At 45.6% G+C, this 23,637-nt stretch overlaps 2 protein-coding genes across 7 annotated transcripts in view; one reads left to right on the top strand and one right to left on the bottom strand.

The window, feature by feature from the left end:
- Positions 1-313: 313 nt before the first annotated feature.
- LOC143110366 (retinal cone rhodopsin-sensitive cGMP 3',5'-cyclic phosphodiesterase subunit gamma-like) lies at positions 314-911 on the top strand. The gene is made up of 3 exons (XM_076273268.1): positions 314-417; positions 655-695; positions 835-911. Exons 1-3 carry the CDS (start codon positions 314-316, stop codon positions 909-911), a joined length of 222 nt encoding a protein of 73 aa, XP_076129383.1.
- A 1,337-nt stretch (positions 912-2,248) lies between these two features.
- rbfox2 (RNA binding fox-1 homolog 2) overlaps positions 2,249-23,637 on the bottom strand; it is a 38,462-nt gene continuing 17,073 nt past the window's right edge. For 3 of the 6 annotated variants that reach the window (XM_076291763.1, XM_076291773.1, XM_076291789.1), the window contains 11 exons: positions 20,563-20,766; positions 19,684-19,845; positions 19,229-19,282; positions 17,941-18,033; positions 11,741-11,828; positions 11,494-11,562; positions 10,686-10,839; positions 9,285-9,327; positions 6,136-6,230; positions 5,247-5,328; positions 2,249-5,041 (listed from right to left, as the gene is read on the bottom strand). In XM_076291763.1, the coding sequence (XP_076147878.1) occupies positions 4,997-5,041; positions 5,247-5,328; positions 6,136-6,230; positions 9,285-9,327; positions 10,686-10,839; positions 11,494-11,562; positions 11,741-11,828; positions 17,941-18,033; positions 19,229-19,282; positions 19,684-19,845; positions 20,563-20,766 (1,089 nt within the window). In that variant the 3' untranslated portion in view covers positions 2,249-4,996. Of the gene's footprint in view, positions 5,042-5,245; positions 5,329-6,135; positions 6,231-9,284; positions 9,328-10,685; positions 10,840-11,493; positions 11,563-11,740; positions 11,829-17,940; positions 18,034-19,228; positions 19,283-19,683; positions 19,846-20,562; positions 20,767-21,095; positions 21,201-23,637 lie in introns of those variants that run through there. The other 3 variants (XM_076291798.1, XM_076291765.1, XM_076291782.1) reach the window with 3 other exon arrangements.

The raw sequence follows: 23,637 nt of genomic DNA, 5'->3' as shown, positions 1-23,637 counted from the left end.
GTCAGTGCAGGGAGTGAGGAGTTAAGAATAAGGACAGGGATGAGCTGGGATTGGCGGATTGGATCTTAGAAGACACAAATGACTTAATGCTAAGAGGAGGCAATTCATGTAGAGATGGAAGCCATTTACAGATCAACTACCACATCATGACAGATGAGAGGAATTTCAGCAATATATCAGTTCTATATCGGTTTCACATTAAACTGGCACATCAGTGATCTATTATGGAGTGGTGCTGGTGGAGTGAGTGTTTTAATAGGGGGCAATTTAAACTGAACTGCATCTCCCTTTCCTCCTCCAGAAAACCACAGCAATGGAAAACGCAGCAGCCGCGGACGGAAAGAAGGGACCCCCCAAGTTCAAGCAGAGGGCGGCCCGCGTCTTCAAGAGCAAGGCCCCCAAGCCTGGCCAGAAGGGGTAAGTGGAGAACCAGTCAACACATATTATATACGATTCCTGACAGTAACACACAGGAATCAATCATACGGTTCTATAATGCCGTGCTCCAAGAGTACAGTACATTTAGAACATGAACTAGGAGAGCAAATCAGTGTACCACCTAATGATTAAAACATTTAAGAATTGTTAATTTGTAACCTGTGTACTTTGCATTGTTGCATTTGAGTTTTACTCATCACCCCTTGTTGTCCACAGATTTGGAGATGACATCCCGGGAATGGAGGGACTTGGAACAGGTAAGACTCACACATGACTTTGACACATCAACATTACCCTGACAACCATCACTGTTTTTGCAAGACAAAGCTAAATAATAAAACGCACTGTGCCAATAGTAACTATGACTCACCCTCTTTCTCTCTCTCTCTCTTACAGACTTCACAGTGGTCTGCCCATGGGAGGCGTTTGGCGACATGGAGCTCAGCGACCTGGCTAAATACGGAATTGTGTAGTCCCCCACCCTCCCTTCTTCTCCATGCCTACAGTACCTGTTCTCCAGTGAGGCCCACACTGCCTTGCTGACCATCACACTGCGCTGCTACTCAGGACTGGTTTAGTCATTAGCTCACATGGCCACTGACAAGAGCAAATGTGAATTAGAAGTGTTCGCATCCAAGCAAGGCAAGCTCTGTAGAAGTTCTTGAGCTTTACATAGTAAAGCGACACCATCCCTCACCATGAAAAAAAGAAATGGCCTCGAAGAATATTGTGATTCCAATGGGAAAGGACCTTCATGTTCCACCCAGTGATCATGATGGGGCACTAAAGGCTTTTCCTTTTTTTAGCATGGCACTGCACTGGTACTACCTTGTTTGTTGACGTGTTGAGAACGCAAAGGAGTAACCCCCCCCACCCACCCCCCCTTTTCCACCCCTTTGGCCTTTTCCACCCTCACCTTCTCTCCTTAAAAAGTATTTATATAACATGATGTATATGATCTATGTGTGCACTGAGATACTTTATTTTTATGAATGATTGTATGTCAAGAATGTGCAATACCTCCCCTCAAACACTGAGTGTTCATATAGAGTCCTGTAGACTACGGAGCAGATAACCCAGGTGTAAAACACTGAATAAAAAACAACATTTTCCCATAATCACAGGAGTCAATTGTTATTTCACCCGTCCCATCAATGTCCCAGTGTCTATATGAAAAAATCCTTTGAGACTTTGATAAATCACAGTATTGGTCATTCTATGATACCTACTCAAATGAGATAAGGTTTTATGGCACAGCAATCAAGTTAAGTTCTACAGTCTGCCCAGACACAGTAATGGAACTACTTGGTGGCAAAACGATTTACTAGTTAACAACCCTGGTGGCAAAACTACTTACTAGTTAACAACCCTGGTGGTAATACCATGACTTAAGACCTTCAATAATGCCTTTATGAAACTGCAGACAGTCTCTAGAGCTGCTTTCAGACCTCTGCACGTTCTGCGGATGTCAAGCAGTTGGGCCGTATATCTGAGCAACAGAACAGACTATTTGGAATTCCGAACTTAGCCGGCTCTTACACTACTCCCCTCCTAGCATTTCCGATGGACATTATATAATTGAGTTTGTGTCTGAACGAAGCGAAGAACATGCGGACATTCTGTTCATGTGCATGTTCAACCACCCGGAGATTGCGTTCATGTGCGTTAGTTCACACATAATGTCCGCATCATGTTAGCATCATATCTGAATCACCCGGAGGGACGGACCTCCGTTTGACAAAGATCCGCATATACTGCAGAGGTTGTGTCTGAAAGCAGCTTATGTGAAAACACAAGAAGCAGGCGAAACTCTCTATATAAAAAACTGTTTATGTGGACATTCAGTTACAAAGAACAACACAAATGGTATTGGAGTTGACAGAGGAATTCAAATTAAAAAATAATAGAGATATTTAAAAAGAAAGAAAGAAAGAAAAAACAGCCACATGCATTTTCAACCAATGGCTAAACATTACAGTAAGGTGCAGAATGAGGATATATAAGAATAACGGAATCTTCCACACCATTGCAAGCCAACCAACTGCAGCAGCCATTTAGTTAAAGACGGAATTAACTTGTACAAATTGCCATAGTACCATCACTGATAATGTGTTAACACATTGGCTTCAAGGAGTGGGCTAGCTTTTTAAATCCTACAACAAAATGGAACTGGTCCATCTTAAAATACCAGTATATGGGGATCCTAAAAGTAACTGACACATTGTCATTGTTTTCCTTTTAACACTGACAAAAAGAGTACAGGTGGCTAAGTGCCCAACTCAGGAAAACATCAAACCATTAAGCAGAAAAACAAAAACATTGTGTAGCAATCAAATTATTGTCTTCTATCATATTTAAATGGACCTCTATAAAATACTCCGGTTGACAGTTTCGTCAGAGGAATAAACTATCTAACCCCATAAGTTACAAATTGATTTTTCACATTTTTCCTCTACACCTAGTCTCCTATGATGAAATGAATGGAGTCCTTTTTCAAAGTTGGCGAAAATGGACTTTAACAAAGCCCCTGGTCATCATATCTCACTTCAGAGGCCTATGTCTACTGTAAACCTTGATTATATAAAAGTATTGTTCATTTATTTGCTAGCAAAACCAAAACACTCTTGACTCTCTTGGAAAGGTATTGAAATATGGCTCAATTCAATAAATCACAAAAGGTCCTACTTTAGTGATAACAGCAGAACTACCAGCAGGTGCATCAGTCCACTGGACACCACCACTACGGGATCTTCACCATTAGAAACCCCCTCAGCTTATCTGCTTCACTCCTCCTAACTGGACCCGGGCCAAAACACAAGGCCTTTCAAGAAGGATGGCATTACAAAATAAGAACCCCATCTGCACAGAATATAACAGAGAGAGAGAGAGAGAGAGAGAGAGAGAGAGAGAGAGAGAGAGAGAGAGAGATAGAGAGAGAGATAGAGAGAGAGAACAGAGGAGAATAGGAGTGCAAGCGTTTGGATGATTTGTCCATTCTACTGATGCATTAAGAAAACAAGCAGGTAGGAAACGGAGGATCTTAATATCAACAATACCAAGGCTGCTTTATACTGAAGACAACGGACTGCAAATGTGCTTTTGACAAATCTTTGGAACCAAAAACAAAACAAAAGCATTCAACATTCAGGATATAGATATAAAAACAATGAATCATTTTCTTTTCATATTTTAAATAGGATATCATAGTTACTTTCTCTCAATTAATGTTGGCAGCTACTTGCATACATAATTGTCTAAACTACTGTTAAAATTGGGGAGGGAAGAATGCTCAAGGTAATGCATTCTGGCTAAGAAAAAATAGTTTTATGTAAAACTGCATAATTTAATAACTGTGCATTCTCAAAAAACAGGCTAAATTTTCTAGAGGGATAACCTGATTAACAACAAGAAAACATAACTGTACAAGCAGGGAGAAATACAGTTATGGCTTACAAGGCTTCTCTCTTCCTCAACACAGGGAGCTCACCATCCTCTCCATTAAATTATTTTAAAGAACATTTTATCTATGTAACTAGATTAATTTCATCTTTAAAAGGGGTAACGATAAGAATAATTAGACCCATAATAATAATAATAATAATGATAATAATAATAATTATAATAACACTATTTTTCTCTAATCTAGTGTCTTTGCATATGATATCTATTCGGTTTTAAAGGTTTGCATTTCAAGAGACCACAAAATTTGAGGTAAATGTACAACATAATTTGTTTTATAGCAACTCGAAGTAACTCAAAGAGTGTACATGTGAACAAAGAAAACCTCTAGCACTCTATGCGACATTTCCTCGAGGCCTGTAACAAACTGTGAGCGAGCCGTCGCCCTCTGGCGCCAAAATGAAATCAAAGGGTTTTCAAGTCCTCCAACGGTTCGCTGTGGCATCTTTTTTAGTGTCGTCATTTTTGTGCTCGCGCCTCCCCGACATGCCCAGCTGATCGACACTGTGCCCCTCTCACCCTCTCCTTATCCCTCCCCCTCGCTGTCCATGGAAGCCCAGGTGGCCTGTGAGTTGGAAGTGGTGTCGTGGCGACGGACACGCGACACAAGGCCGACCGCCCGTCTGAGTCCTTGACCCTTCCGCACAGGGTTTCGCCAATGGTGAAAGTCCATTTTTTTATGTTTTGTGTGCAAAAACACAGTTCATTGGAAAACTGGAAGAATTTGAGGCCATAACTGCATGCGTTGGTGCAGAGATACGAGTCATACAAAGGAATAATTGTTCTGAGCTTGGAGCCGTGCATTTATCAAGACAGCCATGTTTTTTTTTCTTCTTATTTCTTTTTTTTTGTTCAAATTAAATTGGTGGTTAACTGTTTTCAATATGGAAATAAACTTGCATTGTGTTCACACGACTGCTTTCCTTACTGAATATATACTGTTGTACCAAGAGTATGTGCATCTGATATAGTATGAATCCTACCAAGACCACAGAGAGAGATGCAATTGCACTCCACAGTTGCAGGGGGAGCTCTTTCAAATCAGTTAAAGAGTATCCAAATAGGAGGGGGAGGGGGACATGTTCCAGGAAAGGCATTATCAATATGGAGAAAATCGACTGTATCCACCTCTGTACAACGTAGCCTGTAAAGAAAAGATCAAAACAAATACATGAGTTTTTCTATCAGGTTCTCTCAAAACATTTATGGATTATAAACGGTACATGATCATCAATTATTGATGTAATTCTGACATTGTAGAAGCATTTAAAAAATAAAACTCAATGTCCTCTCAAGCTGACTTTGTCAACCATGCGTTGACTTGTAAAAGAACAGGACCAGACTCTTACCATTGCTCCGACTCCGTACGCCGCGGCGGCGGCCGGGGTGAGGGCCGCATGGTAGGGGTCAGCAGTGTACACCCGCCCGTAGCTATGGAGACAAGAGTCAGGCCGCACATTAACACTGAGTCACGTCAAAGCCATTACACTACACATGATGGAACATATGATCTACGATTTGCCCTCTGCTACAAGGGAAAGTCGAGGAAAGGAGATTAGTTGTGCATGGCCATCTCTACAGTCAGCAGCTTACATGAGTGAACAGGTAAAGGGACAGTGTTTGTACTTTGAGGAGGAATTAACATGACATAGGCTGAGTCATTTCCCTAATATATTCCTGTTGCTCAGCTATTCTATGGCATTCAGATATCATGCCATATGAGAAGATGTCCAGTATGAATTGGATGGAGAGGCCTTCGTGGTTGTGTGATCAGGGATGGCACAGGATGAGCAGGCAGTGCTTCATTCTACTCAGGCCCTCTGGAGACTTGGACAGGGTGCCAATTAGTTTTTCACAGCATCAACACATGCTGGCAGGTGCCACTAAACTCGAACATAACTGAATACAAAGAACATAGAAAGTGATACTATTACGAGAAAGGACCTGCTATTTCAAATTAAGCCATAACTCCTATGAATTTCAAACACTTGGGTGGCACAGGCAAACAGGCTAGTAATCGGCAAGTAGCCTACTACACTTGTTTTTCCTTCATTTCTGATAAATGAAAGGATAGTTCTCTTCATTCATGCTGACCTATCACATTAAAACACAGTTCACGTACTGTGAGACTGAGGCATACACATTGACATACATACATACATACATATATACATACAACAGGCCTTTCCAAACCAGGGAAAACTGCTATGTAGCATTAGCATTGATGCTAATCCTTACCCATCACTGTAAGCAGCAGCAGCTGCTGCAGCAGCTGTGGGCCCAGCGGCTACGGCGGCCGCCGGCTGAGCGTATCGATACGCTGCGTAGCCACCCTACAGGAAGACACCCGGACGGAGAGAGAGGGAGGGACACAGAAGGAGGGAGAGAGAAAGAGGGTTAAGGATTTGTTGTACTGCTTCCTTTGGAATGAAACTGTAGCCTAACAAGCCTCTTTTGTCAGGACACCGAGCAAAAAATAAAAGAAAAATAAAGACCAAAAAAGAAAAAATGATTTGCTATACAGTAGCGGGTAACAGGCAGTAATGTACAGTCTGATGCAAAATCATTCAGAGAACATAGCGGAGAACTCTCATCTGTCTCTTCCTCTGTGGCAACAAGGCTAGCAGCACACTCGCTAAACTGCGCATCACACGTGCGTGTTTGGGGTCACATTCTCACTGACCAGGGAACGTGTGGTTTTGCCACAGAGGGAGAGGCACACCGTGACTTAATACAGTTAAAAAAAAGAGGGCATCGCTTTGTGTCATCGCCCTCCACAACCCCAATGCACGGGTACAGAACAAAACAAACAAATAAACAAACAAACAAATAAACATTGTGAGCAAGTCATTAACTGGTGCCACATCAACAGAAAAGACAGAGAGGAGGAGGAGGGGGGAGTCATTTCAGAGGAGACACACATACACACACACACACACACACACACACACACACACACACACATAGCCACAACCAGACACAGACCGACAAAGACTGACTGAGAGAGACAGACGGCATGCATCCCCCAAAAAACAAAAACCTCATAACAAAAAAATGTAAATGAAAATAAAACAGGCAATCCTTATCACACACACCACTGCATTCTATCCTATGGCCAGCCTAAATCAACTCCCAACATTCCTACACACACCTGCCAAAGAAGAGAGGGAGGAGGGAGGTAGGGAGAGACAGAAATGGAATGGTGGGGGGGGTACAGGGGGAGTAATATGGGGGGTGGTGTGGTAAAATAACAAGAGGGTAAAAAGAAAAAATACAAGGGGCATGTAATAAACAGAAGAGGGGAGGGAAAAAACAGGGAGGTGATGGAGGGGAGTCGGGGATGGATGGACGAGGAGAAAGAAGAGCGAAAGAGAGAGGGAGAGAGAGGAGGATAAGAGAACTGGGTGGGATAAGTGAGCCTGCATGCTGACATTGATTCCAGCTAGCATGCCACAGGTGTAACAGACACAGGGAGATACTGGGAAGGGGTCAGAATGAGAGACATTTCCCATCTCTGAAGGAATAGATAACCAGATCTAACCAGAAACAGGGCTCATTTGGATGATAATGCTGCTTCAAATGACTTGTACTATCAATTCTACAGGCCCAAAGTGATTCATACTGAATGTGGACATTTCCCTTTGACATTTACCAAGGCCACTACTGTTAAGTCCTCATTTGTGATGATATTGCTAATAGAAAAGGGTTGGCAAGTTTAGAGGGTTTAATTTAATGTTGAAAACAAAATATAACAAAGATAGTCAGAAAACAATGCCTGCAGTAAGCTAATCTATGTGGATTTAAATCATTAGGGATTTTATTCTCTGATTTTTTTTTTAATAGATTAATTTTCTCCCCCTTCCACACCTCCGTCCAGGTCAGACCGTGGTGAGTTAGTAGAAAACAACAAAACAGAGAAGCCATTACAGTCTCAAAAAATGGCCGAGAGTCGTATGTAAATATTTGAAGACAAATAAAAAGATTGATGCACACTGGCTTTCAGAATGACCCTACCTGTGGCACACTGGCACTAATGACAGACTCCTGAAACACTACTCTACAGAGAGAACAGAAACAGCTATCGTCAACCTGGAAACTGGTGACTTACACACTCTCACTCTCTCTCTCACACACACACATACACAAACACACACACAGGAATCTCACAGTTATGCACCACACAAACACAAAAACACAGAGACAGTCAGGGACTAAACCTTGAGTTGAACATTGGAGGGGTTGAGTCCCCACATTTCATTATGCTCTACAACAGTATTATTCATCCATTTTTACGCCTATGGAGACCGTCCAAGCACACTATAATTGAACATTATAGACATTACCAAATTTTACACTTAGTGTGAAAGGCTGTAAAGACAAACTGATCTAAAGTTGTTTTATATTCATATTTATGTATTGCGAAATGAGTTTCTCTCAGTACTAATTTGTCATCATGGCCGTTAAGTTATGAGACACTTTTTAACTCCGGAGTAAAAGCAACCTAGGGTCTATTTACGGTAGTTAACAACTTCAAGTGTTTGATTGAGAGCAAAATTACGTTAATTGGTGGCGTTTGCACTGCACTGCACTGCAAGATCGAACGCACCCGCTGATTTGACGATACCAGCCATGGATTTTCTTCCTACAGATATAGGTCTTGTTATAAGTTTACAATACTTCCATTCGTCTGTAGAAACCCTCACTACTACCAAAGAAGTGTAATTATATTTTGAGCAGTGTTAATGGTATAAAATAGAGACGTGGCACCTTGCCCAGTTAGCATCACTATAAGCCCATTCAGTGATAAATATATCGCTCAAAACGCCACTAATTAATGTAATTTGGCTCTAAATCAAAAGTTTGAACTTCCGTAATCAGACCCTAGGTTGTTTTTTACTCCAGAGTTACACTTTAACGTACAGTATATACATTCATACAAACTTATACATGTAGAATGTGTACGGATATATGCATTCAGGCTGTTGGCATTTCTCTAGTCTTGCATGGTACCAAAGCACTAGATTTCACTTTGATTGAGAGAGGCAGAGATGCCACAGCACAGCGGCCATATGAAAATGTACAAAATAATGAGGTGAACTTTGGCATTTGAGTTGTGCTTAGAGACAGAAAAATACAACGAGTCTCGCATCATATTTGAACACCAATCAATTGCTTATCACAAAGGAAGAAATATGTAAAATCTTGGTCCCTCACACACAGTTAAGACTGCTCTATGGAATATCTTTTCACACTCCTCACATCCACAAACACGCACACACAAACACAAACACACACTCTTACACTCAAAACAAAGCATTCTGAAAAACACTGAAAGAAGGGGTGGGAGAGAATTGAAGCCGAGGTGGGTGAGGGGTGGTCATACTCACATAGAGGTCTGCAGCCCCGTAAAAGCCATCCTGATACACCACGCTGAGATCGAGGGAGGCGAAGAAAACAAGACCAAAGGATGAGGGGTGGGGGGGGGTGTAAAGAGATCAGGGCAAGAGAATGAACAGAAAGAGGAACCGTGAGAAGGATGAGAGTTGAAGGGAAAATAAAATATAAAGGGGAAAGGGTGCCACCAAGTGGACATTTGAGGAAAAAGAAAAGAGGATGGTGAAGTCATAGGCAGTGAAAGTGATGGAGAAAGAGATAGAGAGAGGAGGGAGAGAGAGAGAGAAGAGGGAAGGAGATTATTGCACACACATGCAGCACACTGTTATAAAATGCCACTTCCATCAGGTCAGGTGTGTCTTATTGTTGTAGCTGAACATTTGAAAACATCTCTTAACCAAATATGTATCATTTATCTTTACGTGGAGATTGTTGATTCTACGTAACGCATAAAAGAATACACTGGCATTATGTATGGAAATAGCATTTCATAGTGTTATAGATTAATATTCAGCCAAAATTGGAACAATATGATTCTTGTTCATGCACTACTGGATCAGTGTGGTAAACACACACACACACACACACACTGCAGAAGTGTAACAAACCATACCCACACAAGCAGACCGACATCACGCATGCAGGATGCAGCCTTTGTAGTTTTAAAGGTCACACGTCAATGTCTGTGTTGCGCACTGTCAAGGCTGCTGTAGGGCTGCAACGACTAGTGACAGGGTGGACTTTCCAGTGAGTCCACCTCCCCTCCACCCGGCCAGCCATGTGCTCACGCTCCCAGGGCTCACTGCTCTCGGCCACATTCCCTCTCTGTTCTCTTGTTTGCACTATGCTCTTTCTCTAGGAGACTTTTCCCTTCTATTTCTTCCATCCAAACTGCATTGCCAGCATGTACAAGATCATAGAAACTATATGGACTAAATAGCTCTGTGAGGCTATTACTGGGTTTGCACATGTAGTGTAATTTGGAGGATGCTTTTATCTGGAGCAGTGCACTACTTTACCTTATTACTTATTTATGGTGTCGGATGCAGGGCTTCATGGAGCTATCCCCAAGCGGCTGCTCTGTGTGTGTGTGTGTGTGTGTGTGTGTGTGTGTGTATGTGTGTGTGTACATGTTCTCATTCTACATCACACAGCAGCATATCCGGCATACTTTAAATATGTATCTTATTTAAAATAATAGTTTATCTATCTTGTCACAGTCCTCAATCCACTAATTAACAGTACACCAGCTTGGTTGCAAAGGGAGCTTTCAGTCATAATAGCCCCTTATGAGGAAGACTGGCCGGGTACTAGGTCTTTGTAACCTACTGCAGCCTTTGTCTAGAATACGCTTGTGTGTGTGTGTGTCTCTGGCTGAGGAGGTGATGGCCTACCCTGGGTATGCTTGGATGGCGGGCTGGGGTACGGCTGCCCGCACCGCGCTGTAGACCGGCCTGCCCCGTCCACGGATGTGGGCGCCCCTAAAGGAGGCGGCCGTTGTTGCTGCCGCTGCGGCCGCCGCCGCCGTAGGATACGGGAACCCTGGAACTACGAGAGAGAAAGAGATAAAGAACGGATGAGTACACGCATGTGGCAAGAAGGGATGGATATTAAATTAGGAAAATGTGTACATATACCAGCCACTGGCAGATTTTTGGTCAAATTCACCAGCCACTCAATATTAAATTATTACTTTTTGTCTGAAATCTATCAACCGCTTTCATATTTTACCAGCATTTGGCTGGTGGCTGGTGCTAATTTCCATCCCTGCCAAGCCCAAATCACTGAGCATATCTGCTAAAGGTGCTGTGTCTGTTTCTTTTTTTTTGTTGCGCTCCGAGGCCCAAAAGAGTGAGAGAGAGATTAACCAGCGAGTACAAACGTAAGCGAGAGAGAAAAGGTCAGAGGAAACAGGCTGGCAGAAGGAGAGCTGCTAAAAAATGTATCACAGCAGCAAAGCGTTTAGTTCCAGAGGAAAGAAAGGGCCACTCAGGGCTGTGGTGCATTTCAGTGCAGAGAAGGGGTGACTTTAGTTGGCACAGGGGGACAGGGGTTGGCCGCGCTCTGAGGGCCTTGGCTGGAGTCCAGCAATTCAAGCCACTTGGGGTGCACGCCCGCTGCGCGGTTCGTTTCGGTGCGGTGCGGTGCGGGGGGGGAACAGGAGGTCCGGGGGCGTCCGGTGGGCTGCAGTTTGGAACCTACCCAGTGTCTCGCCGGCGTAGAGCTCGGGCGCGTACATGCCCCCCACCACGGGACTCAGCTTCCAGCCTGCTGCAGAGCCACAACACACACAACGCTTCACGGTTACTTCAGGGGTCATTGAGTTTAAGCGTACTGTACGTAGTGTGAGCATTAAGGACATTACAGTAAATGCAATTGTTCAATGTAATCAATCTGTGAGGACGGTAACCCAATAATTCAACTGTAATCCAAAAAAAGATGAGCTTACCGTAAGGGAGAGTTGTGAGAGCTTCTCCGTTGGCATAGGGGCTGACCAGCTTCTTGTTGGTCATCACACGGGCAGTGGCATTGTTCACCTAAAAACAAGTAAAAAAGAGGAGGCTGAAGACATGCTACATAGCTCACTACACACATACACACACACACACACAGCAGACCAAATATATATACAGTCTAAGTATAAAAACATTGAAACGTTGTGTTCTTCAAAGAAAAACAGATGGCTTTTCACATGAATTATTAAAAATCAAGTGTGACAATCGTATTACACTGTTCTGTTCTAGGTATTTTATTTTTAAAATTAGCTTCAAAGTCATATCATCTTTGAAGCTACTGTAAGACACTCACATTTAGACACCAAAGCTAAAACAGAAAGAGAGACGTTTCACTGTTTTGATAAGGAGGAGAGGAGAGCTACATTTATCCTGCGGCGGGATTGTAAAGAAAAAAAATAATCTACTGGGACAGAGTACTGTAGAGAAATCACACACAGCCAATTAAGTGGGCGTCACATGATCAAAGTGAGGAGGGAAAAAAACATACAAAACATAACATCAGCCAATCAGCAAGCATCAGATGCAGCATTTGGGCCAATCAACAATCGGCAGCCCTCCCCAAGAAAAAAAAAAGGAAAAAGAAAAAAAATCATGTCATCCAGAGGGTGGGAGCCAGAAAAAGGATGCAGGGGATGCAGGAGAGAAAGAGATAAGAGAGAGAGCGAGGCGAGAGAGAGAGAGAGCGAGGCGAGAGAGAGAGGCGAGAGAGAGCCTGAGAGAGAGAGAGAGAGAGAGAGAGAGAGAATGCCACTGGATGCGGAGCAACCATGGGCAGAGACGAGAGATAACATAAAAGAGAGAATTAGAGTGAACGTTTCATCCCCAGGAGCAAACACCAGGCACTGACACAATCCGCTTCATGTACAAGGCCACCGAACCGTGACACACGAAAAGAGAGGGAGAGAAGGAGGGATGAAGAGAGAGAACGGGAGAGGAGAGAGAGATTTGAGCTTCTTGACGGGCTGGGAGGGAGAACTGAGATGGAGGCTGATGCATGTGGGAGAGTGGAGGAGGTGGAGGAGGAGGAGGAGGAGGAGGAGGAGGAGGAGTGGAGGGGTATAAAGAGATAGAGAAGGAAGAAGAAAATGCATATGTCACACCTCAAGACAAATCAAATCAAGGACACACACACGCTGCCAGGCAATTTTACTGCAACTACACACACGCACAAAACACACACACAAACATACACCACGAACTGTTATGCAAACAGTACCCCTCGCCTTAAACACACACACACACACATTCAAAAACGGATGTAAAAGGAAACGCAGCCATTGTAGTGGTTAGGCAGCCAGCTCTCTCACATCCAGAGCGGTTTCCAAATTCGGGGGAAGGAGGAGGAAAAAAATGGAGGGGAGATTTTTGTGGACCACACTGACATCATCATCATCAGCACCACCAGCAGCAGCACCACCAGCGCCATCATGGCCATCATCTTGACAAGCACTCATCTGTTTGCCTTGACAAGCAGCGGGGGGGTTGGGGTTGGGGGTGGGGGACAAATGGGCAGCAGAGATGCGCCTTGCTGAGACAGCAATGAGCGTAATGATGGTTACAGCCATTACAGAGGACACGATGGGTGGAGGACACAGAGAAAAGACGAATGGAGGAAGAGAATGGAAGGGGGGGGGGGGGAGGGGTAAGGAAGTGAGTGTGAGATGATTATGTGTTAATGATAATGAGAGGGAGAGATAGAGGGGGCGGTTGGTGGCAATCTAATGTGGGAGTGCGTGGGTGGGTGCGCGTGTGCGCGTGTGTGTGTGTGTGTGTGTGTGTGTGTGAATGTGGTGGTGTCATGTCTTTGTCAGCGATGTGCCACTGGTGTGCCACTGGTAATTTAATAAAGATCCCCCCCCACACACACACACACACGCCATTGCTTTGCTGTCAACTGAGTGACATATGCCAGGGCGGGAGGTGTGAATTGAGTGTGTGTGTGTGTGTGTGTGGTGGAGTCGGCTGGCACCAGCTCGCAGGGTGTCAAATGAGATGAACTCCACACACACCATGGGGCTGTTCTGAGGCGGAGATTTTACCGTCTTAGGCATAGGCAGTGATCCACACATGTGGTGCAAGAGGCTACTTTAGGTGTGAGATGACCCCTGTTATGGGCCCTTGCTGCGGTCTTTGGGGCAGTTAAGTGAAGAAAAAAGATGACCCTTGCTGCGGTCTTTGGGGTAGTTAAAGTGAAGAAAAAGAACACAGCATCAGCGACAACAAGCCACAGCCCGGACTGTCCACTCCACGTCCACCTGAGCAGGAGTTAGCGCTGATGAATTAGTCACACATTGCCATCCATCCTGCACTCCGCTAGGCTACCACTGAAAGCCGATGTGACATGCAAAACAAGTATGGGTAGATGGGTGGACAGACGGCCACATGGATGTCCCGCTGAGCATCACACAACAAAAGGAGTTCCGACACTAGTTTGCCCGCACACACAACCATGCTAGTTCTGACCGCTGTTTTTTTTTTTTTTTTTTTTTGTAGCAGAGCCATGCTAACATCTACGAAACACACAGTTGTTTCAAGGGGGCAAGGCTGGAGGGGGGGGAGGGGTGGAGGGGGGGGGTTCTGTTTCTGTGTAGTTTTTAGTGTAGAAGATTTGGGTGGTTGGGGTCAGGGAGAGGTCATTCAGAGGCACGACCGTACGTACATACACAACTTACCATCACCCCCAGGACACGGCGTGACGACACGCGAGCAGTAACCGTGGAGACTGACAACAACAACACACAAAATTTGTCAGGGAAAAACAGGAAAGAAATATAACCACATGGACAAAATAGACAAAATAAATGAGATAATTAAATACAGACACACAAACATCAGGTAATGACAAATTAAACCCAGGAACTAAATGGAAAGTGAATCAAAAATAAATGGGGAATGGGAGAAGGTGTATTTAGGAGATATAGTTTACAAATTATTTTTATTGGGAGTGTTAGGCCCGTGTTCAAATAGTCATGTACAAGAACAGGCCAATGGCAGCAGCACAGAAACAGGCTCTTCTTACGTCACGCCCATCTGTAGTTTGCAAAATTTGTAGCGCTATCTGACGCGGCAACGCGCTCTATAATTTAATCATGTTGGAGAAGCGACGAGCCAAAAATGTCGTGCAGATGATGCATTCCGTCGGCCACACTCCATTTAAAGAGCGAGATGTCGAGAGAATCTGGAGCTAATCTGGCCCGTGCCCGCGCGTCTGTGTCCGTGTCCACGCCCCCCTAACGACGGGGCGGGCGCTCCAGTCACGTGGCCGGTCAGACTGTGAACGGGGCCCCAGAAGCCATTAAATATTTAACAGTAGAAAATATCCACGACCGTTTCCATAAAGCTTATTAAATGATAAGAGAGAACGAGGGAGAGTGGATGAGGGAGAGAGGGGGGGTGGAGGGAGGGAGAGAGAGAGAGAGAGAGAGAGAGACAGGGGGTGGGGGTATGAATTGGACAGATCTTATAAATGAGAGAAGAAACGGAGTGGTGATGTTGAACAGAAGAGAGAGAGAGAGAGAGAGAGAGAGAGAGAGAGAGAGAGAGAGAGAGAGAGAGAGAGCGCAAAAAGGTAAAAAAGGAAGACTAGCATGATGAGTAGCCGAGAGAGAAGAGTAACCATGTGTGACACTACAGAGGGGGCAAAAGGAGGAAACAGAGAATATGAAAAGAGAAAGAGTGAGAACTAGGGACACATTTCTGGTCTCCATACCCCCCCCCCCCTTCCCCAGCCTCCTCTCTCTCTCCCTCCAGACAGCAGCAGTCGCCAGAAGTAAACATTTATCTTCATCATTCATGCCATTGCATCAGCAAAGAGCCCAAATGATCTGACGGCTTCTTCTGGCAGGCTCTGCATCCTTTATCATCTGATAAACTGATAACGATCTCTCAGTCACTGGGACGAGAGCAGCGCGCAGCCAGTTGGAAGGAGCGTTTGGGTCTGTCGCTTCTCTCTCAGTTTGACCTCGCTTTTCTTAACCTTGTCAAGATGTGAATAAGCCAAGGTGACAAATTAGACGTGCGCGCACACACACACACACACACACACACACACACACACACACACACACACACCAAGGGGTGATGACAAATTTTTTAAAGTAGAAAACCTCACCCATGAGCCATGCAAACAGAAACGGCGAGCAAGAGCGGAACACGGTTTTGTAGAACGGCTAAATGATCTGGTATAACCGAGCATTCCAAATGGAAAAAGGCTCTCGCACAAACAGATGTCCATGCTAGGCATACCGCCCGAAACAACTGTAGCAGTTGGAGTGGATCAGATTGCGGTAAACCCCATGCAGCCTACTGACAGATGCCCAGTGGGATGCAAAGCAAAACAAGAACAAAAAACAAACAAACACAAACAAACCAAACTGATTACTCAGCGTGTGAAGAATCACATCATTGGACAAGATGGATTGACAGCTCATCTGAGTCCCGCTTATCCTCCATATCGCTCTTCCTCCAATCAAACATGCATGCAAACACACACACATACACATACACACACACACACACACACACACACACACACACACACACGCTCTTTTACACACACACACACACACACGCTCTTTTACACACACACACACACACATGCTCTTTTACACACACACACACACACACACACACACACACAACATGCTCTTTTACACACACTTAATCTCTTCATCCCCCCCTCCCCCATGCAAATCTCCAGCAGACCTCCTATCTCCCCAACACAGACAGGTGAGAGATCGCACTGCGGTAATTTCAGTGGCGGCACTGGCAAACAAGAGCACAAAGAGAGAGAGAGAGAGAGAGAGAGAGAGAGAGAGAGAGAGAGAGAGAGAGAGAGAGAGAGAGAGAGAGAGAGAGACGCAGCCACGTCACTCGCGCCCCATCCGTTCAGGGTGACAGGTGCAATCTGCATAAGCCAATAGGTGGCTATTGACCAGGCAGAGCTCACTTTCAGCCCCCCACAGGTGCATGCAGAGAGCTCTCACGCCAACCAGTGCAAGACCCCATGCCCTAGTTGTCACAACAAAAGACTGAACAGAGCTGTATCGGAGAAACACACACACACACACACACACACACACACACACACACACACACACACAGAGAGAGAGAGACTAAACAGGCAGCTTGTGAAGGCTAGGTCTTCCATGCAGGCATCGTCATAGTGCACCAAAAAAACCTTGTGGCTAATGAATAAAAATCTAGCTTTTGAAATGTCAATGGCTCACACAACAGATGTTGTGCTTATGTTGATTATGATTTCTGCTTGGGTAATAATAAGGCTTTTTAAATGGTTTGACTCTTTGTTTGGTTGTTTTGAAGTGTGGGGTGAGGTGGAATGAGACATTGCCAGTTAACATAGCAGAGACATGACATAATGGTTGCTGTTACTTGACAGAGAGAGAGAGAGAGAGAGAGAGAGAGAGAGAGAGAGAGAGAGAGAGAGAGTAGTGGCACAAAAAAAGAGAAAGTCTTCACATGGAGAGTGCTAGACTACCATCCCCACAGATCCAAGCAGAAGAAGGGGAGGAGGGGGGAGGGGCGAAGACCAGGCTGCTCAAGAGAGTGGAGGTAGGGAAGGCCATATCCGACCGGCATGCCTGAGGACTTTGAAGAGCAGCCACACCAATACAACAGAAGCACAGCCATCAGCCAGGATACCCAGTCCAAACCCCCACGAACCAATCAAACATGCTCCCCATAGCCAACACGGACCTCTGGCAACGACGAAGAAAACGCATTCTCAAGAGGGGTGGGGGAGGGGTAATGGATCCAGTGAGGAGATCCCCTACAGTCCGTCACACAGGTGGACTCGGAGTCGGACGCATGCGATTGATTTGAAATGCAGCACAACAAGAATTCCAGAATTCAAAATCCAAGAGAAAAAGAAAAATGAAAGAGAAATGAAAAGGCCAAAAGGCAATCAAAGAGAAATCAAGGCACATACACACCACACCAAACAAGCCCACCCCATACCTCCCCCCACACACATACACACACACACACAAACACTCCAATAGCGTGGCCGTGGTGTCCCATGATGCAACTGGGGATGGTGGGTGGGAGAGAAGGCACACAAAAAGATGGATGCCAGGGAGAGTGAGGGGAGCTGGGGAAGGGGCGTGTGCTTCACCTCGATCTTGCGTCCCTCCACGATGGTGCCGTGCAGCTTCTCGCGGGCTCTCTCTGCGTCGGCGCTGGTCTCGAACGTCACAAAGCCGAAGCCCTAAGAGGCCAGAAGATGGACGACAAAGAAATGAAGGAGGTGAACAATATTTTAGATTGGACGCATGATCCAACATTTGACATGACCGTGCACAATAACCAACAGTAGGAATGACTTATGACCTATAACTATTTGTCCAACACATCCTGATGCTTTTATGAAGCTAAACTAAATCTCCCCCTGGTTATGACCTAATGGGCACTCTCTGTGTTAGCATTCTACGTAGCGTAGCTTCTACCAGTCCAACGGCACTGCACACAGACACACCGCAGCTGCATTTGCCATCTTGTTGTCTTGTTTATTGTTGTTGTTTGCTGGTTGCGGCAGAGAAGGTTGAGGAGGTTTGGGGGGGGGGGGGGGGGTGTCTCTGGCGGATCTTGCTGTGGCAGCACCTCTGCTCCGGGCGGCTGGGCCGTCCATCAGAGAGGATGTGCCGCCACTAAGCAGCTGGAGCACAGCTCAGCTCTGCAGCATTGATTCACTCACAGGCTCCAGGCGAGAGAGGGGGATGAGAGAGGGAGGGGGAGTGGAGAGAGAGAGAGAGAGAGAGAGAGAGAGAGAGAGATAGAGGGGGGGAGAGGGAGAGAGAGAGATATGAGAGGGGGAGAGAGCGAGAGGAGAGGGGGAGGTGGATAGAGGGAAGGAAGGAGAGAGAGAGGGATAGAGAGAGAGAAGGGGGAGGTAGAGGGAGAGCTAGAGCATGTGCGCAAGAGAGCTCTTGAGAAACTGCAGCAAAAACAGTCCATCTTTGTGCTGCAGTGGACTTGCCCGCCTGACCTCCGACTGTTTGTGTTTGACTGACTAGTGTGTGTGTGTGTGTGTGTGTGTGTAGTAACATGTGCAGGTGGGTCAGCACAAATAAGCGTTCATGGTGCATTTTACATTTGGTGTATGTGTGTGTATGCATGTGTGTGTACGTGTGTGTGTATGCATGTGTGTGTATGCATGTGTGTGTACGTGTGTGTGTATGCATGTGTGTGTACATGAGTGTGTGAGTGAGCATAAACGTGTAAGACAAAGAGATGGTGTGTGTAGGCGTGAGGGGTCAGATTTCTTCACAAATGCACTGCACCTCCCTGTAGATATCTCTGCGTGGGATGTTCTCAATCTTTCCCTGACTACGACAGCATCTATATAGCAACCATGCACATCTGAAACACACGGAGGCCCAGCCATTACTCTGAAAGGCACCTACCTTCGATCCTCTCTCATTGAAAATGATCTCTACATCAAGGATTTTCCCAAATTGCTGAAAGAGAACAAAAAAAGGCTTACTTAGCAACACCTTCAAAACCGCAAATTCAGCAATTAGCACTGTACCACAGGTAGCTATTTACTATCAGAAGACACTGTCCGGAATATAAATCATGTACACTACAGCTTAGCTTGGCACATTTAGATACAATATACTGTTTCATACAATTACACTTCTAGACACAAGGGGGCAGTGTTTGCAAGCACTACAGCACTTCCAGGAAGTGTTCACCTAGATTATCAGCAATATTTTTAGCCTCATCCCAATATCTCTATTATGGGCCTTCACTTGAATCCCATCTTTCTTAATTAAGATCAGAGGTTTTTTTTTTTTTGTTCTTCCTAAAAAGCACCACCAGTCTTCCGGCGACTGAGGAGCCTCTGAGACACACGCACCCCGAACATCTGCCGTAGGTCCGGGTCCCGGAAGCGGAAGGGAATGTTGGAGACGTGCAAGCGCTTCGGGGTCGCCTTATCCGAGTGGTCCTCAGCGCAGGTGACCCCAGACCCCGACACTGAGCCACAGTGACCGTCAGTCTGAGGAGACCCATCTGACTGCTGAGAGACAGAGTGAAAAAGATGGAAAGACAGGGAGAGAGAAAGAGAGAAGGCAGAAGGACAGAAAGAGAGAGTGAAATAGAGAAAGAGAGAGAGAAGGCAGAAGGACAGAAAGAGAGTGAAATAGAGAAAAAGAGAGAGAAGGCAGAAGGACAGAGAGAAAGAGAAAAAGAGAGTGAGAGAGATATGAGGCGTATTTGTTATGTAGTTCACGGTCTTATTTCATTTGTGGAGAGGTGAGAGATTGCTGCTCCTCTGAGAGTGTAACACCACAGCATCTCTCAAAAAAATAACACAAAGTCACCTCTCCGCAGGGCTTCTTCACACCTGCTGTCTGCGCCCACACAGCTACTCACTAAACGCTGCTAACTGTACACAATTGGGCACAACCACCCCCCAATGGCCCAAAGGCCAACCTAGGAACTGGACAGATCTGTTTTGGGACCTCAGACAAAATGTATATATGTGTACACAAGCACTCACACACACACACACACACACACACACACACACACACACACACACATACACACGCACACAGGGTAAGGTCTGTGTTTCACACACATACATACGCACACAAACCTGGGGACTTGGGAAAAGGGTTTCCATGGATGTCTGTTTAAAATGCAAACATCAACAGTGCAAACATAAACAAACTTCAAGTGCATGTGCGCACACACACACACACACACACACAGAAGGGAGCGCTTGGCTCACCTGGGCGCCGAGGCTGTTGGCGGCGCTGACGGGGTTGCTGATGCCGCCCGTGGCGTCCACTTGGCCCTGGGCGGCGGCAGGGTAGAGGCCGCCGGCGTACTCCAGCGGCAGACCGTTCTGAGGCGGCGGAGGCGGAGGAGGAGGGAAGGCGGAGAACGGCGGGGGCACCAGCCCCTCCTGAGCCGCCATGGAGTCCTGAGAGCCCTGCAAAGCATCATGGGAAAGACAGAGAGAGAGAGAGAGAGAGAGAGGGGGGGGGGGGAGAGAGAGAGAGATAGAGAGGGAGAAGAGAAGAGAGCATGGACGTTAAATGACTTCCTGGCCCAACTCCACGAGGTTTAAGTCTTGTTCAGCAGAATCACAGGGAGGACAGAGTGTGAAATAAAGAGGGAAATGAAGTCAGAACGATTGAACAAATGCAGATTAAAATAAATAAAATAAAAAGTACAGCCCTGCACATACGCCAACCGCCAAAGCTACATAAACTAACATCTACCATGAGGATAAAATGAGCCAGAGAGGAGAACACATACCAAAACAATGGTTACCAGAAGAAGGAGGAGAGGAACGGAGGAGAGGAGAGATGTGTTTCAGCTGATCTGTGTGTCATTTTTAATGATTACACAGAGGAAGACATGGCAGAGGAGAGGAGGAGAGGAGAGGAGGAGGAGGAGAGGAGGAGGAGAGGAGAGGAGAGGAGAGTAAAGGAGAGCGTGTTCGCGTGCTAAATGAATATTGCTGAGAATTGCTCTGAGAATGCTGAAGCCCTCCGAGGAAAGCACTAAAAGGCAAGAAGATTAAATTTCACCCACCCCATCCCCCCTCTCTCTCTTTCTCTACCATCCACCCACCATCCCACCCTCCTTTCCTCACCCCCCCTCTCTCTCCTTCCATCTCTCTGTAGTGACAAGTGGATTCAGGCAGCCATTAAATATTCACTATGAGCACATGCATTATTGAGAGAATGAGGCTCCAACATACACTTATCAACACAGGACTGAATGGAGGCCAAGGCCCATTAAATTTCTCTCTCTTTCTGCCACACACACACTCTGTCCTCGCTCTCACACGCTCTCTCACACGCTCTCTCTCACACACACACACACTCTCTTTCTTTCTCTCTCACACTAGCATACACACACACACCGAATTTCAGGTTACAAAACAGAGCGTGCGTTGCGTTGCATCAGTGATATTGGGGTTAGTTATCTGAGTGGATATTTTGGTAAGCACGGGGAGAGGGAATGGGAACAGGAGTGTGTAAAGGGGAAATTCAATGCGGAGCTGCATACATCAGGCCAGACAGCCCAGCAGCATGCAGATGCATAGCGGAGGATCCCCATTAACTCAGAGGGGCTGTCACCGCGCCTCCCATTGCTTTTGGCCTGTCAAATTCCAGCAGCAAAAAATGCGCTTCCTCCTTCTCTCTCACACACACATACACACACAGACCATGTGCATACCCTCACACACACACGCACGCTCACAATCGACCGATCACGATCCTGCTGTCTGATTGAAATGTTGTGCTCGAGGGGTGGGGGGTGGGGGGGTGGAGAAATTGCGGCAACCAGCAGTCCAGGCTCTCTGCATCGTCGAAAATATAGGGCTGTCCCCAGTTCACCTCCCCTTCTTTCCCTCTCTCTCTCTATCTCTCTCTCCTGTCTTTTTCTTCCTTGCTCCCATCCCTGAGCTAGCGGCGAAGCCCCGTATCATAGCCAGTGATCGGAATTAAGCCATGTCTAGCACAGCATGATAGCGATGCGAGCGAATCAGCAAGGCTTATCCAATGGAGGCTGATAGACCACAAACAAATAAAAGAAATAAAAAAACAAGAGGAAAGAAACAAGAAAATGATACAGAAGAGAAAGAGACCGAGGCAGAGAGCAGAGGAAAATACAAACATGGGAGGAAACCACAGAGTAAATCAGAGGAGAGAGAGAGAGATAGATACACAGATAGAATTTGACAAAGGGAAAAGGTGAGATAGACAAATAGAGAGCTTGAGAGAGAGAGAGATACATAGGAACAGCTAGAGAGAGAGAGAGAGAGAGAGAGATACACAGATAGAATTTGACAAAGGGAAAAGGTGAGATAGACAAATAGAGAGCTTGAGAGAGAGAGATACATAGGAACAGCTAGAGAGAGAGAGAGAGATAGAGAGATAGAGAGATAGAGAGAGAGAGAGAGAGAGATAGAGAGATAGAGAGAGAAAAAGAAAGAGAGAAAGAAAGAGAGCGAGCTGAATGCGGCAGCAGCGTGGGCTGACCAGAGGTGGCCGGGATCTTCCTGTCAGGCCGAGTGTGCATTCCTGCCCACTGGCACCCGGGCACATCACTACCCTACATGGCACTCCGAAGAGATGGGGGCAGGGGGAGGGGGGCTGACTGCTGCCAAAGATGGATGTGTGTGTGTGTGTGAGAGTGTGTGTGTGTGTGCAGGGGTTGGGTTGTTAGATAGATGCTGATAATAATAGCAGGAATATTAGCTATTCCATGACAGTACCACGATGAGAGTGTGCATGGAGCATATGGCTTTGCAACGTCTCCTTCCCACGACATTCTGGCACGGTAGCTAAGCTGACTATTTGTGATTTGCCAGTGTGCTGGATACAGCAATATGCAGCCATATTTGCACCGCAAATGAAGGCCTATTACAGATTACTGTGCTTTAAATGCTAAGACAGGAGGTGATAATGATCTGTGCATATTCAGAATAGAATATAATTTAGTCATAACTATGGGAATTCTGTGTTCTATTAATCCTGTATTTGACATCACGTTAAGGTCTACAGCAGGTTTATAGGAGAATGCCATAACACAGAGAAAACACAGCTTTTACCAAATGAATGAGAATGACTAAATGAAAGCTAAACCCCACAGCAACTGACCACAAAATAAATTAAAATAATTTAATAAATAGAAAGCATGCCACTCTGGACCTATAGTCTGAAATACACAACCATTTTGACACAGAGCTAATAAGCAATTCTGAATATTGAGTTCACTGAATGGTATGCGTCTCTAGTGACACTGTGTGTGTGTATGTCTGTGAGAGAGAGAGAGAGAGAGAGAG

Source organism: Alosa pseudoharengus, unplaced genomic scaffold, assembly GCF_046254945.1.
Source record: "Alosa pseudoharengus isolate Yale_2024_CS ecotype anadromous, Long Island Sound unplaced genomic scaffold, YU_APseudo_1.1 YU_APseudo_1.1_scf_1, whole genome shotgun sequence".
Classification (NCBI taxonomy): Eukaryota; Metazoa; Chordata; class Actinopteri; order Clupeiformes; family Clupeidae; genus Alosa; species Alosa pseudoharengus.
Note: the sequence above shows the minus strand (reverse complement) of the source record. Positions and strands in the feature narration are given on the sequence as shown.